Below are 18188 nucleotides of genomic sequence, written 5' to 3'. Positions count from 1 at the left end.
GTTAAGTGCAGAATATCAAATGGTCTGCAGTCTCCAAACTGCATATAAGCCCTTGTTTTAAGTTGGTATGGTAACCTATGGCTCGACATATTACACTCACATACTGTATATACACTTAGTACAGTTTCACCCAACAGATTTTGTCCACAAATGTATTAGTGCTCAATCTGTGCCCACATTAAACATTACACTATACTAATTTCCCAATTTCTAAACACTCACCTTTACACATGTTAGTCATGCAGCTTTGCAATGGTCAAATTACGTAATCAATCTCTTATTTCTGAAATAAACTTGGATGGGAACCAAGATCACAATAATTCAAAAGTCATAGTACAGCATATGTTTATTTATTTATACTTTTGCATTAATTCATGGTCTGTAATACGAGGCAGTAACCTGTTAAGTAAACAGTGAGGATAGATGGAATAAGATGTTCAGATGCTTAAAAAAGAATGATGCTGTGCAAACTGTAATACTACCTTGTTCTCCTTTTCATTCTTCATTATGAATACAACTGAGATTAGGATGAAACATACATAATTACTGTGACAAGACTTTACAGTACATTTATGATATGCAGTGTTTACTTTGGACTTGTCAAGTGTTGGTATGACCAAATTCATCCACTTTTATTAAAAGACACCGCTCAACCTGTTCCTTCTCTCATACATGCGCAATGCAAAACGTGACTAAAAAGTTTTAAAAGATGTAAATATTTGCATAGTAAACTTTATTAAAGATATTAGGTTGCATGACGGTAATGACATCTCTTACGGTGGAACCACAGATAGCATAAAATGCTAAATCTAACGGAGTAAGGCAGAATGAAAGGTCTGAATAGCAAAGGGTCAGTAATTGCTCCTTCATATATGATTCCCCTCCTCAGCAGAGAGGAGAGCAGAGCAGCGATAAACTACAGGAGCATTTACACACTTGACAGAGTGTAAATCACTGACAACGTAGGAGCCCGTATTCTCCTAAAAGAGACAATCATCCCTGAGACCCAGAATGACACTTGATGTTCAGATCTTACATATGCAACGCCCTGCACTGGACCGTCACCACAGCTGCTCCTGAGAGGAGAACAGCATCTTTCTCTTTGATTTCCAGCATTCGGCATGTGATCGTCACTTTTGAATGCCGTTATAATTTGCTTCCTTTATATCCGCTTTCCTAATTCATTTCCTCACACATTTTACGCATGTATTCCATTTCCTCTTCCTCAGTCTCATTTACTCGGTCTCTCTCTGTTTTTTTGTTTTGCTTCTTTGCTGCCTTGAAATTGAGGTTTCCTCCCTCTTCGCCATCGTCCTGTTCTTCGGATTCACCAGCTTCCTCTGACACGGAGTAAATGTCTCCCACGTTGTTTGGCCCTTTGCATTTCATTTGATGGCTACCAGTCTTGTTTGGGACAGAACCATCCGTTAGACCACTAAAGCCGCCAGGCTTCCAGGCATTGGCTTTGGGTGCGCCCTCCTGGATCATAGAGGTGGTGACACTCTTCAATCTCATTTTGCCCTTCAGTTGACTTCCAGCTGAAGCAGAATTGCACTTCAAAGGGTTTTCAGGATGCACTAGGTTTGAGGCTTCTTCGCTCCCTTTTGAGGTCGACGTGCCAATCTTAGTGCCCTTCATCATTCCCATCACCTCATAGCGGAAGCTTGAGATGTCCTGTTTAAGTTCCTATTAATGATATTATTCACACATTGCTCAGTAAAACATGGTGTACAGTTATATCACATTTAATAAGATCTAATAAATGCAAAAAAAAGTATATATTATTTAATATGACTGAATTAATCTGACCTGTTTTTTAAACGCTAAATTGTTTGAAATTGTGATTGAGATTGGCCAGTTATGGCATTCTGTGGTCAAATACTTTTGTAGTATAATTTTGGAATAGTTCCTACACTGCCAAGATTTACGAGTCTCATATTAAAGCACTCTATAGTCTCTTTTTTGATCTCATATAATGAAATTATTTTTTATATTTTTTTTTATCAATTATATTTAATATAAGTAAATATCCGTATAAATAAATTTTACTTATGTATTTACTTTTTATTTACTCAGTAGCTGTGTAATAAACAGTGTTGTTATTGATCAACTAAACTATTAAAAGCTGAAATAATAAACTGATAAAATTAAAAATATTAGATGAAAAACTTCAGCTTAAAAAATTATTTTAATTAAACAATTAGACATGGTAACAATTGAAATAAAAGAAGTTTCAGTTAAAAAACTAAAATGACTAAAATTAAAACCCAATTAATTAGTTTAATAGAAATATTTTAATTAAAAATAATAATAAAAATGACAAAAGCACAAAAGAAAATTAGTAAAACTTAAACGAAAAATAAAATGTAAAAATAAAATTGAATTAAAAAAATATTATCAAGTACTATAATAGTACTACTAAAACAATACAGGTAAGAAGTGGAATATTGTACAGTTGCACAACCTGATCAAGGTTTGTTTTGTGATATTGGTTGGCTGATCATTGTTCTTTACTTATTACAACATTAAAAAAAAACATACACAATTTACCTTAAAGTTCTCCTCTGTTAGTCCCTCTTCTTTTTTGGCATCCCTGATCATTGCTGCCACATACCGCTTAACCAGGTTTCTAAGTACCTCCTAAAAAATGAGATTATTTCAGTTATGAACCTATAGAAAAGATTAGGCCATACAAGCAGCCCTTAAAGTCTTTCAGAGGAGTCAAAGTGTATTTGAAAGGGAGATTAATCTCTCAATTCAGAAGTTGATTGACATCGGGTGAAATAAAATGAAATGGTGGCAGGCTGTAACCTTTCATCTAGTGCATTTAATGATCCGTTGCTTTGAAAGAGACACCATTACCTGGTACTGGCGGTTTGTGCGAACATTTTCAGCAGCTCGAATCTGGAAAAAAAAGGAGAATAAATCAATTCTATTGATTTTTCATGACACATATTCTTTGCTATACTACAAGTTGGTGAAAATCTCAGTAGCTCCAATCATTTTGTTCACAGAATCATTTTGTTTCTTCAATATATTAGATTCGTAATATTGATTATTTGTTTATTCCTAATACATTGCTATCGTATGACTTAAGACTACTTGTGCTAGTTCTATAGACTAGTTTAATGGTGCTTTTTGGTCAATTTAAATCACCAACTACTTTTTGTCTGGTATAGAGCAGCTTGAACCTTCTAATTTGTTCAATGGAGGAAAAAACATTTTTGGACCACAACATCAGAGACATCTTGACTAACCCATGTTTCATATTAATTAATAATAGAAAAAGAGAGCAAATAGCTCATTACCCCAAGTGATCCAAGCGTCTCTGTTCTTTTTTTGTGATTAACTTTGAAGCAGTTGCTCTTGATCCATCTGATGAGGTACCACGTTGATTTTGGACTTGGGATGATGTTGAAGGGAGGAGGCAGCGTTCCGCCCTCTTCGAAGTAGCTCATCCAAAGTTTAGTTCTGGCAAACTTCCACTCAATATCAGCATGGTCCTGTGGACCAACCAAAGACAATCAAACAGTAAACTGAAAGGTATAGAAGAATATTTGTACTTTAAAAAATGTATTTTCACACCAAAAGGGTCATAAAATGAATGAAAGCAAAAAAGTGATAACAAAATATACTATAAATAAACGTTAAATATATACATTTTCATTTACCCAAAAGCAACTAATCATTTATAATACTTACAGCAATATGTTGGTAGGAATTATTCATCATAGCAATAAGCATATTAAGAAGCACCACCAAAGAGATTATGTTGTAGGTCCCAAACATTGTGGCTCCAACAAACTCTGTGAACTTGTGTTCGGGGGGAACATTGGTCACATGCAGTTGAACAAGACCAAATATGGACCAGAACAATGACTGCAGTGTCTCAAACATACTGTAAAAAAATAAAAAAACATGATATCACTATTCATTGCAAAGCAAGTAAAATGAAGGTTAAATCTATAGATCTGAGAAAACTACAGTTCCTCACGTGGTGAATGCATTGTTCTGAATTTCACAGCGGATACCCTTGCATGTGCCGTTTTCTGGAATATAATCATAATAGAAATACAGTTGATTGAGTCCATTTGCAAAGGCGAGCAGCACCAGGCAGTAAATGAAGAGAAATTTGAGGATGTCCAGAAGCATTCGGCCAAGGGAGATCTGAAGAGGGCCCAGGTGGGAGTTGGCTGTGAAGAGTGAAATCAGTCGTAGGGAGCTAAATATATTAGCAATGGCGAACAAGGCCTCGCCCACCAAGGTAGGGTGCCACATCACCCAATCTTGCCGGGGCTGGTTGCCAGAGTCCTGCAGAAAGATAAATGTTGTAAATTACAGTATGTCGTCGTATTTAACCTCTCGTCATATTCTGTTCTTCCTTCCAAATAAGAATAGACTAACATATTTTCCTAACCATGCATAACCCAAAATGTTTTAATGTTTACTTGTGTTTTAAGTAATCCACAATGAAAGGCGAAATGCTTTGAATGCAAATCAAAAACAAATTTAGGTTTAATATACAGTTATGTGGACCATGATTTTGATTTTCTCTGATATTGAATTTTTGTATTTCTATTATTTATTCAGCAAATATACTTAATAGGGCAGTTTCCTGGACAGGGTTTAAATTAAGACAGGAATCTAGAATAGTTAATCGTGGATTAAATTTTTTTTTTCTGAAACACAGATTAAGTACAGATTACTAACACCTGGACTATGGAGTCATGAACTAAAATAAACCAGATTAATTTAAAACAAACAGTGCTAATCTGAAATAGCATGACAGAGGTTGCCCATAAAACATGGAATGAATCAAGAAATGCTTAAAATTGCATGGAACTGAGAAGCAAAGAAAACAGCAGAAAAAAAGACTGCAATCAAAAAACTTTACTGAACTAAAGATAACTCTTTAAAAGCAAATAGCAAAGAACAAATGCAAACACATCAGCAGTGGAATCTGCCTAAGCGCCTAAAGCATAGGTCAACCCTGCTCCTGGAGGGCCAGTGCCCTGCACAGTTTATATCCAACCTGTCTCAGCTTGTGATTATCAGGCAATCCTGAAGAGCTTGATTAACTGCTTCATGTGTGTTTGATTAGGGTTGGAGGTAAACTCTGCAGGACAGTGGCCCTCCAGTAGCATGATTGAAAAAAAATATGAGATGGCAGAAAAAATTAGTTGTCAATACTTTTGCGTTCTCTCGCAAATGTTTTGCATTCCCCCGAGAAACTCTGTGTGTGTGTGTTAAACCTGCCTCCTGGAAGGTTCTATTTAGGCCTCAATTTAGTCCTGGAGTAGCTCTACTCTTCTAGGGCTATTTAAAACCATGACAGAGAAAGCAGATTTCTGTTAATCTGTTTTAAAAGGCCATTTAGTCTATAGGACTAAGCTTAATCTCTGTCCAGGAAACCTCCCCCAATAGGGCTTATTTTATATAGGAATACAATTTTCGAACATTTGAACATAATTGAAATTTGTTACCCTAACATGAGCGACAATCTTCAATGAGATAGTGGCCAGATACAGAGAATTCATGACAAAGTCCATGAGGTTCCACCAGTCATGAATGTAATCCTGAAAGCCACCGTCCCACATTTGTTTGATCTCAGCCCATACAAAGCCTGTAAAGAAAAGATATGAAAGAAAATGAATCTACAACTGATCAAAATCCGACTGGTCGAATCAGAAAAAAAGCCCTAAAAACACATTACCTAAAACCCAGGGTAAAATCATCCATTCCACAGAGGTAACGGTGGGCTTTGAGGCCTGGTTAGCAGGATTCGTAGTGTCACTCATAGTGGTATTCCTGTTGTGATCCACATGTTGGGAGGCCAATAGCAGGAGAAAGAGGAAGGTCAGATAAGAAGCAGTGTGGCATATAAACTTGATGAAGGGTTTTCGGATGAAGAGGCCGTAGTGGCTCTTGGGGGCGATCAAGTAGAACAGCGAAAAGAAGGGGAAGAGGAATCCGATGAACATACAGGTGACAGACTTGCGGGCCCAGTGGCGGCGTCTCCAGCCTGGGAACTCATCGTACCAGCGAGATGCGAGCAGCTGCTGACAGTTTGGCTGTGCTACAAACTAACCACAGAGTAATGAAAAGAGAAATTGAAATTGACTAATTAAATAAATAAACTTTCTTAAAGGAGTAAATTCACTGTTAATCACAAATAAATGAAGGAGTACAGTACATACAGTAATGTATTGAGTTGCTGAGATTTTTCCTGAACTGTAATTTAACGATTTGCTTGCATTTTCTATAATGTGCAGTGAAACAAAAATCATTTTCTGACTTCTCTCATGCATGGAGACTGTCATCATTTTATTTTTTTACAGTTGCAAAAGAAAAGCTCTCTGCGGGAGAACACAAATAATGGAGCCATGTCCTAATGAGAAACAAGTGCATTTGAAAAAGAGCAAACACAAAAGGCACAAAAAGGCTTACAGTAACACACTGGGTTTTTTTCTTTCTCAGGCTGCTCTCTCTGGTTCTCATCATATCTGGTTTAAATCCCTATATCTTTTCTGCACCTTTTCTGAAAACCATCTGGGCCACACATGAAAAGCCACAAGCCAAACACTGACTCATGTGTGAATTAAACATAGATATATGTGATTTTCATTTTGTGATGTCAATGATACTGAACTCTTACTTTTTCCCAAAGTTGCAGAATATGTGGTAAAAAAAAATGTAAATATTAGTTATGTATTTAATAATTACATTAAAAACATGATTATTTATATTTTAATATTTTTATTATTTTTTTAATATACAAAAAAGCTGATTTTTTATAACTTTATTTATATGTTGTCAATAGTTAAATAAATAAACAGTGTAGTATATATCTAATATCTCTTTTTTTGGTTCTGACTATAATTCATGAAAGACAAATAATGAAACAGAATGGTTAAGCCTAGCTTGTTGTCAACTGTTTGTGATGTAGAAGATCTTTCTGAGGTATTTCAACGATACAGCAGTAGAAAAGTAATATTCTACTGTGCCTCTATTAAATTACATACAGATGCTACATGTGAATAAAGGGCAACATCTTCCACAGCTTGTAAGCATCACTTCTCCATTTTCAGTCATGTTTAAGCAAGCACACACATACAGTACTGTACATATGCATGACAAAGTAGCTTGCAAGATGATATATATCATCACATAGAAACCTTTCCTGCATAAGAAAAAAAATGTCCTTCAACCTTTTAAACTTGTAATTGCTTGTGATGTTTCATCTGGACAGAGGAGGGCAACATAGATCCACATAATGTTGCAGCTACCCTGCAAAATCCCTCTGGGGTGGGCAGCTCTCTGGCCCTTGAGATCCACTTTCCAGCAGAGCCTGAATCAGAAATCGCCCCCTAAACCCTCAGTCACTATTCTCTACGTTAGTCCACCAACACAGTTCACTTGTAGAAGTGAATGAAAATGAGTGAGCGAAATCAGACAGCTGTTGAGTGTACATCGGCTGTACACTCGTTATCACTGTGCAACTTCAGGATAACTAGAAAGCTACAAGCAGGTGAGTCTGTTTGATCAGGGTTGCAAACAAATTCTACAGGGAAGTAGATCTTGAGAGCCAGAGTTGCTCATAAAAACTCAGCCTATTATCTTGAGGTGAACATTTCCTGCTCAGCTTTAAAGACCCAAATTTGCCAATTAGATTTCAGCACACCACCACCTGAAATTATCCACAATGTGTACAATACACCACATTGCTAAATCAACAGGGCAGCCATCCAAATATAATCCCAGACTACTGAAACAAACATCTGAACACCTGTGAACCTTTGCAATATGCTAACGCATATTGAGTGCTGTTCCTATCTGGAGTGATTGTTTTGCGCTTCTGCTAATGATCTAGCACCATTAGAGGATTGCTTTCAAAGTTCTTGTTGTCACAGAACCATTGCTGACATTTGGAGAGCAAATTTCTCACCTCTTTCTGATGGTACTTGATAGCCAGTTTCAGCCTTGCGAGATCATTACTCCCTTCCTCCTCCAGGAAATTCATATCATCCTTGTAGTTCAGGATCAACTCGAGCTCTCTGGAGCTGCGCGTCTGGTCGAGCATATCTTTGGCAAACTGCTTGCATTGCTGGGAAAGCTCTTCGTACTCTGACTTGAATTCATTCTCCACCTTGCTGAGCTCCTGGAGCTCCCAGCTAAGCTGAAAGGCCGTCAGGAAGGGGTCCTCGCTGGATAGGGCAACGAGCGAAGGACTGGCCAGGGCCCGGTAGATGTTGAGACGGGATCTGGAATGTCGCAGGCTGTCCACGTCTGAGCCGGACACACATTCCATGCAGTTGCAACGCACCTGGTGGGGCTGGGGCACGGACACCCCCTTCTGAACCAGCATCTTGATGATCTCATAGTTGTTGGTGTGTGCGGCCAAAATAATGGGCGTTATGTCAGGGGTAAAATCGGAGAACTGTTTATCCAACAGGATAGGGGGCACCTAGAAAAAAAGAAGAAACCAGGGCTGGTAAACAGAAAGTCTACTGCAAAAAAATAAATAATGAGGAAGCAGGCCCTCAATCAAATAGCTTTGCTGCCATATTGAATGTTATGATTTGTCTCTACAAGTGTTCGTGTTCCTCTCCCTTATAATGTCTGTGATTTAATTTGCTATTAATGAAAGTGCTATATGTATACACTAGCATTCAGACGTTTGGGGTCAGTAAACATTTTTATGTTTTTGAAGTCTCTAATGGTCACCAATTGGGCTGCATTTGTTTAATCTGAAATATTTTGAAATATTATTACAATGTAAAATAACTGTATTCTATTTTGAAATGTAATTTAATCATGTGATGGCAATGCTGAATTTTCAGCATCATTACTCCAAGTCTTAAGTGTCACATGATCCTTTAGAAATCATTTTAAAATGCTGATTTGATGCTCAAAAAACATTTCTTATTATTATAAATGTTGAAAACATTTGTGCTGCTAAATATTTTTATGAAAACCATGATGCATTTGAATAGAAATTAATCGAAAGTTCAAAAGAAAAGTATTTATTTGAAATTTAAGTCTTTTGTAACATTTTAAAATGAATTTAATGTCACTTTTGATCAATTTCAAAATGCCGTACTGAACCCCCAAACATTTGAATGGCAGTGTAGCTCTACGTATATGATAACACATGAAATTTGTGGAAAAATACCTGTTATCATTAATGAATTCCATTTCTAGTTCTATAATTATATTACTGTTTACTCATACTCACAAGATGACTTTCGTACAACACAGTTAGCCACATTTAGGGTAAAATTGAGGGAAAATTTGTGAATTTGGACACTATTGCGTATGACATTACTTTGTGCCATGAAAAATGCTAAGATTTTAAATACAAGCTGTTTAGACTGAAATAAATTATCAGTCCAATCCAATCCAAATCCAATTTTAAATGGGTTCCAAACCTCCTACAAATGTGATCCGGATCAGGTTAGTTTTTCAGTTTAGACTACAAGAAATTTGAGTGGGAACGTCTGGTAACCCTGGTTCCCTGAAGACCAGGAAACTATAAAGCATACCCAAAATCAAACTGCGCAAGTTTCTAAACCAGGGTTACATACGTAACCTGAGACATTCCCTTTCAAGGGAACTCGAGCTGCGTCGAGACGTTGTGGGAACTTTATACCCACGACACCATAATAACAAATACCTGTCCGTGTGAAATTGTTGCGCAGACTAAAGGTGCGTTCACTCTACAAGCGACTTTGTCAGTGCCAGTGGCGAATGTTACTCCATGTTGTAGAACCAATCAGTTTTCTTGTCATTACAAACAAATATTTTGGAAGGAAAAGTTACCAATATTAAAGATGAACGAGAAACAGCGAGTGCTCTTTGCCATCGCGGCTATTTAACTGCAGCAAAAACAGGCAAATGCCGGTCTATCTGAGTTCACGAAAGCATTCGGGCTCGGAGTCAGCAGATCGAGTACCACCGTATGAACACGGAAACATATCATAAATTAATAGGACAGCTACTGACTGCTAAAATGAACTTCTCATTCATCTTGCCTTGGTCGGACTAGGCACTGAAGAGCGACAGATCACGTGCGTCCACTGCCTTCACTCCTATTGGTTGTCGCTCCTAAAAGTCACTCTTGATTTGCATAAAATTGAACATATCTCAACTTTGTCGCGTTGCTGGACTCGTCAGTGACCCATCCAGTTGCCAACTGTCACTGTCCCTCGTGTCGCCGAAAATGTTCCATGATTCAATTATTCTGTGCTATCCCACAAAAAACCTAACCAGCTAAAATGACAAATTCAACTTATCTTTCAGTGACATGGCGCATGATGATCAATTTGCCGCACGGTGTGGCGATAAAGTCATTAGCAAGGGTCATAGCGCTTCAAACAAAGTGAAAATTCTTCAGCTGCAAGACATTGAGAAAGATAATGCAAGCCATCTTCATGCAAAAACAAGAAAAGAACTACTAATATTATTAAAAAGAACACTACTTTCAAAGCTTTTAATTAAACGGCCATGTCTACAGGGAAAAAATGTCCCTTTCATAGAGGATTAGTGCATCATCAGGTTCTAGGTATCACAGCGACATGGTCTGGAAAACTGTTTGAAACGTCTGAAACAGTTTGGACGTAATCTGATTCTGTACATTTACAGTCCCTTCACAAAAGAAAGTAATACCTAGGCAACCGGGAATTCCTGCATTTTTAAATTGGATTGAAAGGACGACCCAAGAGATGCTGCAATAGAACAGACATCAAATCGTTTCAGTTTGGAAACTCTAAAGTAAATTTGTCAGTGATTGCCGTCTTACCTGCATGCCCCCGCTAGACTTTTTATGATTCAAAAGCAACTCCACAGCCCCCACCACCTCCTTTCGTATGGCGTGTAAGAGCGCATCCCCCACGTACACGCCAAAGCTGAGCAGCAACTCGACGATTTCCAGATTCTCATTCTCAATGGCAATTAACAGAGCCGTCCGCCCCAGAGGGTCGATGCAGTTGATGTTGATTTTGAAGTAGATCTCAGCTTCTATCAGCGATTGTTTAACGCTGGCGTAGTCACCTTTTTCCACAGCACACAGGTAGGCCTTCTCCAGCGGTGACAGCTCCGACTCGGCTCGAACTATCTGCAGCGGGATCCGGTCTCTGTACCCGGAGTTGTCCGTTCTGCGTAAGTAGAGCTGTGACATTGCTGCAATGCCTTCATGTGAGATGACTGGGCATGGAGAGAGATGAAAACAGAGAGAGCCAGTGCAGACAATGAAGAGATGCTGGTAAATGAGGGTAGAAATCATGCATTACACAGGAAATGGCTTTAAGCATTGTAAACCATCATCTCCACACCCAACATCACATTAGCATGACACTCAGCCCTCATTTGCTTGGTTTTCTGTTGACTCTGAGGTTATTAGATTTAGGTGTTTTGTTGAAGGCCACAGTGAAAACCTCAGATACTTCTAATGGTACAAGCTCTTAATGGAGTTAAGAGAACACTTGCTATAAATTATGCCATAAATGAATACCATGGACTGATGTTTATAAGCAACTCCTTATAAACATTATAAGTACCTTCAAAATGCATCATTAATGTTATCAATAAAATATCTGCTGGGAATTCAACCCATTAACATTATCCAAACTGTATATCAGGCATCTAATATTTAAATGTTGGAATCAGTTTCGCTTTCCCTCAACACACAAATGATCTCTGGAAATGCCCTCTTGTAAGCGGATCACAATAGAGGGTGGTTAACTCAAGCTCAGTATATTCTCATGTTTTATTCTACAACATAAAATACAATACATCAGTAATACCCCCTTGTGATTTTTTTAGCTTCACTTGTCTTGATAAAGGCAGTCTAAACTTATCTACTTACTTTAACAGCCTCACTGAGTTTATAATCATGCTCTTGCAAACTATTCTAACTATTCTGCAAAAAAACTTTTCTTAAATGAAGACTGAAATAGTTGTCAGAAGTTTAGTGATAATGATGTTGAAGTCATACGAAAGTGGTGTTCATTTGTGAAGATTATCCTGATGAACAAAGCATAAAACAATCAAACTGTTGTTGGTCACAGAGCTTACTAATGCAAATAATCCAAAATCCAATAAAAAAATCATGTTGGATTTGTGTTGAGGGAACCAAGATGATGCTCACTTCCGAGTTGGCCTAGATATGTCGTCGCTGCAGTACTCTATAGACAACATGAGTCAAATATTTGTAGCCGCTGAAATCTGCATATACGTGTTCTTTGGATATGAGCTGGATATTTGTCATAATAGGTATGGCATCAGGGGTCTGCAGATGATGCTGATGTTTTATGGCAAGTGCTTTCTCTTGTGCGCTTTACAGGAACATGCTGTCAAAACATTTGGTTCTCGACAGACTTAACAGTTACTATTCAATGACCTCATGGTGTTTTAATTGTCCAAATATTCAGTACATTAAGTTAAATAAACACTTATACTTGTGACTATCTCCTAGAGACGTCTATTTTTTTAGATAATTAACAACATATATGTTTAATGTTTATAATGTGTTTTCAGTTCTGAGTGTGTGATTAGGGCCAAATACAATTAATCTCTTTTACCACAGTAAAAGTATAAATATGCTCTCTTGTAAACTGTCATTTGGATTAATGAAGAGAAAACATGGGTCATCCAAGTCATTATTTGTATCTGATAATCTGCATATGTGTCATCTGGATAAAAGCTGAATGTGGCTGATTGACAAGATATAAATAACCATAACCTGTAAGTGTGGTTTGAAAAATAGTAATACTGATAAAACATTATGGTCCCCAACACACTTCTCGGCTTCTCAGTATGTCTTGTACACACTTGTACAATATATGAGGATCTTCCATAGGCTTCAATTGTTACAATCACAGTAAGTCCAATTTTTTATCCATTTATGAACCTTTTTACCTAGTGAAGAGACTTTACTATATTATGAGGGCATTTTCAGACTGTGCGCAGAAGTGGTTGATGAACACAGACAGATCAGTGCGCAGTGCGCTCTTTAGTCGCCACTCATTATTGTTGTCTCAAAATATAGTGAGCTGCCTACCTCAGCAGCATTTCTGGCCATAGATGCTTGTTTTTGCCACGTTTCGAGTTAACAAAATGTCCAAAAAATACTACACGCGCACCTAATGCCCAAATGTGATGCACGCGCATATGATGCCCCAAACAGGTAGATGGTAGCTATTATTGTGAAAACGGGCTACATTTCAGCGGTGCTGTAGTTTATGTTAACATTAAATTACTTGAGATTTAATGCGTTATGTATTTTTAAATACCACAATAATCTATTAACTGCGTGGAGCGCGTTTATAAAATAACTTTAGGAATCGTACACCTAAAATGTGAATTATGTTGTCATCTACACACCCTCGTGTTGTTCTAAACATGTGTGAGTTATTTTTCTGTGTTACACAAAATCAGATGTTCACTATCATTGTATGGGGGGAAAAAACACCCCCCTTTTGTTTTTAAAGAAAGAAATTCAGGTTTCGAACAACATGAGTGTAAGCAAAGAACAGAATTTGCATTTTTAAGTGAACTACCCTTTTATTAAATAACAGAATATCACCTCACCTGTTGGTTTTTGGATGTTGCACTGACTCGTGACTGATTCGTCTAACTAACATACAACAGGTGCCCAGCGTGAAGAAAACCCGTCACACTGCAACCGCCTCCATTGAGGAAAAGCGCGAAAATGCGCATCGGTAGAAACAGAAAGCGGTAAAATAATATCCATTTGTACATGCAGCAAGGCTCAATGATCCTCTCATTTCGCATTCAAGATGGAGATAATCTGCAGAGTTTCCCAAAGCAAAACATTTTTGTTATCTCCAGAAAGTGCATGTGTGAGATCTCTGATCATTGTCATCTTGCATATTCTCTTTCCCATACGTTTCATCGCACTTTGCTGTGACGCGTTCTCATCTATCGGTAAGAGTTATTTTGCTGATTGAAAAGACTTGGAGCGCAAAGAGCTCCCAGATGTCCCCTCTCTCTCTCTCTCTCTCTCTCTCTCTCTCTCTCCCCCCTGTGAGAATGCTTGTACATGTGTTACGGTTCACCACTCGACGTCTAGTCAGTCACAGTCTTTCAAGGTGCACTGAGTATTTTATTTAATTGATTATCATTACAATCTATGTGTGTTTGTGTTGACATGTTAGTTAGTTGACATGTAGTTGAAAAGTTACTTAGAATGTATAAAGTGGACTATCAAAATAAAGTGTATTCAAATTATTATTATTATTAAATAATAATAAGTCCCCCCCCGCCTAAAAAAAAAAATAATAATAAAATATGTTAATCATTATTACAATATCAAGAGCAATAATCGACAACAATGTTTTTTTTGTCATTACACTGCATCCCTACCCTTTAATGAGTTCCTGTTTTTTATTTGATAATTAAATATAATTAATGTAGACTATCTACATTAAGCAGTTGTTGTGTAGATACATGTATGCCACCTTTGAACAGCATTAAACAGTCTACAAGTAAACATAAATGTCATGATGCAGCTGCTGTGTCACCTTTGTGTAATGACACAATATACCCCAAAAAATAACAACAAATCCTGAGTCAAAGCAACAAAATCAATCATTTAAAAGCTACCAGTAAATTTAAGCTGTACAACATTACAATTTACAGAATTTTAAATGTAAATCATTTTGATCATTTTTCAATCATTTTGATTCATTCAGATTGTAAGCAAACTTCATGCATCCATATCAGTATCTGTCAGTGTAATCCAAAACAATTTGGGGCAAATAAGCCAGCTTGAAATTATTCAGATCGTTAACCATTACTCTTATTTTGTATAATTACATATACGTCTAATTAAATTATTTAATGAATATTAATGAAATATTCCAATGCCTGTGATGGTTTTATCATAACATTTTCAAAAATTAGCTCAAAATTAATCGTTATTTATTTCAGGCAATGTTTGAAATAGCCTATAAAAATATAATTTTACATTGAGATGAAAATATTTAAGAATAAGTCGAGACACTGTCCTTCTGAATAAAATTTGTTTTGGCTCAACAGCAACCAGACATTCTGAGATCTATCATCAGTGATTTATCACAATGCCAAGTTGTCTGTTAGAACAGATGACCATTTTGGACAGTGAAGTCTGTAAACGGTACATTTGTGCCATTTATTCATACGTACACTTTACCATCAAAATAGTACAAATGAAATGTGTCCAGACACTGAGATGATTTTTGTCTCTTCTGAGCCATACTGCTCTTGATCAACCAGTGAAGCTGAGTCGTTGATCTGGGTTTGAAGCATTAGATGTGAAGAAGACAATTCTAAAATCCTTCCCACAATTTGTCAGATTAACAGATTCAAACATCACAGAGCAAGACTAGTAGCAGCCAAAGACATCTCTCTGTGAGCATTTTATGTCATATCGGGGATCTGAAGGAAATACAAATCAAAGATCTGGAGCCATAAAGCAAATTTCACATAATTTCTCAACAGCTATGCAAAATGTTCACCACCTGTTATGTTTAAACTCCTCTGAAAAAAAAAAAATGCAGGTCTTCTCTTCAGCCCAAACTGAAAATCTGTTTCTGTTTGTCCTTTTTCCTTTTTAATATTTCTGTTTCACAGATAAATAATTAAAAAATAAAATTAAAAAATAGAATTGTTTTAAATAGGCCTAATATTTTTCTTTACTTGTTAGACTGTCAAAACTAGCTTAGCAACATACTAGCAACAAACTATTTAAATCAATCGGTTCAATTAAGTCAGTTTCTGTGGGCTCTAACTGGTCTAACTTGCACCGCTCCCTTCGAACCAGCGTCACCGGCATGGGAGGTGGGTGTGCTAACAAGGATGCAGTGTTGCTAATGAAACGACTTTGTCGCTAGATAAGCGACTTTTCACGTTTTCATACAACTTTTTTTTTTTTTTTAATTGACTAGCGATTAGCTAGTGAAATTAACTAGTCACTTTTTGAACTACTAGTTAACATGTAGTCAGTCACTATATCATATTCTTCTCGTCATCTGACAGAAAATATGTAAATTAGAACAGCTTTATTGTTATTACTTTCTATCAAAAATAGTTAGGCAACACTGCAAGGAAGCTATAGGCCACAGTCAGTTGCAAGTGCGCCTCTTGAGGCTTGGAGGGTGAGCACAGCTCTTTAGCTGGCCTCCATTACAGGGGCACATATAAGCGAAAACAGCAGCAAACAAATCCTAAATAATTTATTACATTAAAAACGTGCACCAAATAAGTGAAACAAATCAAATGTTTTTAGTATTTATTACATTACAGCCAATGGAGCCAAGCCAAAGAACAAACCTATGTTTTCTCAGTTCAGAAATAGTTAATTGTTTTCCTTCCAGTGCTGCTGGAAACTCTCTATCCTATTTCAAAATGTCCTCTGGCTATAATTGTTTAGAATAAGACAGGGTGAATACATCATATAATGTCTGTACTGTGCTATGTAGATGCCTTGCTCTGGAAAAATACAGCAGTGCGAGGTATGGGTGATGGGGAAACAAACAGTTGAATTAGCTTTTTGATGTTTCTATATGAGCCACTTTGTGGATGCTGGGTATACTGCTACCTCCAGGCAACATAAATATCTTGGTATTCACACATCTCAATAAAAATTCTCATGAGCTTATACCTAGAGATGTAAAAAATGAGAACAAGAGGAGGGAAATCAAAATGAGAACAGTGACCAAATCTAATACCAACTTCTTGGTTTTAATCTTTTCAAACAAATACCAAGATCTTTAGTGTATTCTCACCTTAAGTTCTTGATTTGGATCATTAAAGCATGAGAGCAGATACTCCAAATTATTACAAAATTAGATAATCTTACAGTATAGCAGTATTGATTTGCTGGGCCAGACACAATAAATGAAATGTATCCTGTTCTTCATTAATGCATATATGAGAGTTTGTCTATTGCCTACTTGTACAAAGGAAATGATTTATCAGGCCTCTGCATTCATGGCCGCTGTTTTTAAACCGTATTTCTGTTAGCCACCCAGATAATTAAAATTGATTGGATTTTGCTCTTAATGAGGCCATGGACAGACCTTGCATGTTGTAGTGATTAGCATTCTTGGACCCTAGTATTTGTATAGGGACATGAGATAAAACTGCCACTAATAATGCAGTTAGAAAGATAGATTATGTTTATTGTGCATATGCATTGGTATTTACTGTTTTCTTTTTTGTACTGCTTGAAACTAGGGGCCATGGCAAAAAAAAAATCATAATTACGTTACAATAAATCACTTAATTGCAAGTTGTGTGCTTGCGATCAAAATTTAATGTTAAGAGATACATGCATGCAAAATAATGTGAAGAAAATGGTATTTCTATTAATTTGTCGTTGCAGGCTGCATGCAAACACAAACAAATACAGCATGACTAATTGTTATCCAATTCACAAACAATTGCTTTTAGTGAATCAAAAACATTGCACAACCAGCATAGTTGAGTTCACGCACAAACGACTAGTGACCTTCTTTCAGTCGCTTTGATACATTTCTCGAATCATCCTTAAAGGGACAGTTCACCCAAAAATGTCATTTCTATCCCCATTTACTCACCCTCAAGTTGTTACAAACCTGTATGCGTTTCTTTGTTCTTTCGTCAACTATCTGGTTACCAACATTCTTCAAAATATCTTCCTTTGTGTTCAGCAGAAGAAAGAAACTCATACCGGTTTGGAGCAACTTGAGGGTGAGCACATTATGACAACATTTCAATTTTTGGGTGAACTATCTGTTTAAGATTTGCAAATTAGTGAGCGCATTTTTCAAAACAATTCATACAAACAGCACCACACAGTGGATTACCTGCAAAACCCTGTAACTTGCTCAAAATCCTTAGTTCATCTCTCAAAAGTAAGTATTTATTTCAATGATCATATCAGTGCCATCAAAATTTCAAGTACTTGTGTCATTGTTCACATACAAGATAGTCAAAATGCTTAGTCATATTGTCAATATAATAGTGTGCTATGTCAGCATTTTCAGATGTATGGATACAATTTTGATGACAATGATTAAAAATGCACAAGACTTTACTGTATCTGTAACAGTACATTACTTTGAACAGTACAAATTTACACATTACTCTAGACTATATGTGATATTGATTGCAAGAGACTGGACAGGATTCACAGTTACACTTTTACA

The 18188-nt window shown here is 36.8% G+C and overlaps 1 protein-coding gene across 1 annotated transcript; it reads right to left on the bottom strand.

Moving 5' to 3' along the window:
- Window positions 1–328: 328 nt before the first annotated feature.
- trpc4a (transient receptor potential cation channel, subfamily C, member 4a) lies at window positions 329–14087 on the bottom strand. Its single transcript, XM_077242695.1, has 11 exons — window positions 13588–14087; window positions 10799–11202; window positions 7946–8464; window positions 5714–6083; window positions 5484–5623; window positions 3995–4311; window positions 3703–3898; window positions 3309–3503; window positions 2863–2904; window positions 2551–2640; window positions 329–1686 (listed from the first exon to the last, which is right to left on the bottom strand). Exons 2-11 carry the CDS (start codon window positions 11174–11176, stop codon window positions 1177–1179), a joined length of 2757 nt encoding a protein of 918 aa, XP_077098810.1. The 5' UTR covers window positions 11177–11202; window positions 13588–14087; the 3' UTR covers window positions 329–1176.
- Between the last annotated feature and the right edge of the window lie 4101 nt (window positions 14088–18188).

This window comes from Siphateles boraxobius, unplaced genomic scaffold, assembly GCF_051911475.1.
Source record: "Siphateles boraxobius isolate OS27281-9 unplaced genomic scaffold, OSU_SipBor_1 25, whole genome shotgun sequence".
NCBI classification, from domain to species: Eukaryota; Metazoa; Chordata; class Actinopteri; order Cypriniformes; family Leuciscidae; genus Siphateles; species Siphateles boraxobius.
Note: the sequence above shows the minus strand (reverse complement) of the source record. Positions and strands in the feature narration are given on the sequence as shown.

Coding starts and splice junctions, on each gene's coding strand:
- trpc4a (XM_077242695.1), bottom strand. CDS start 11,176: ATGTCACAGCTCTACTTACGCAGAACGGACAACTCCGGGTACAGAGAC. Junction 8,465..10,798: donor AGTCTAGCGGGGGCATGCAG/GTAAGACGGCAA, acceptor CTTTTTTTCTAG/GTGCCCCCTATCCTGTTGGA. Junction 3,899..3,994: donor CAGAACAATGCATTCACCAC/GTGAGGAACTGT, acceptor ATTTTTTTACAG/TATGTTTGAGACACTGCAGT.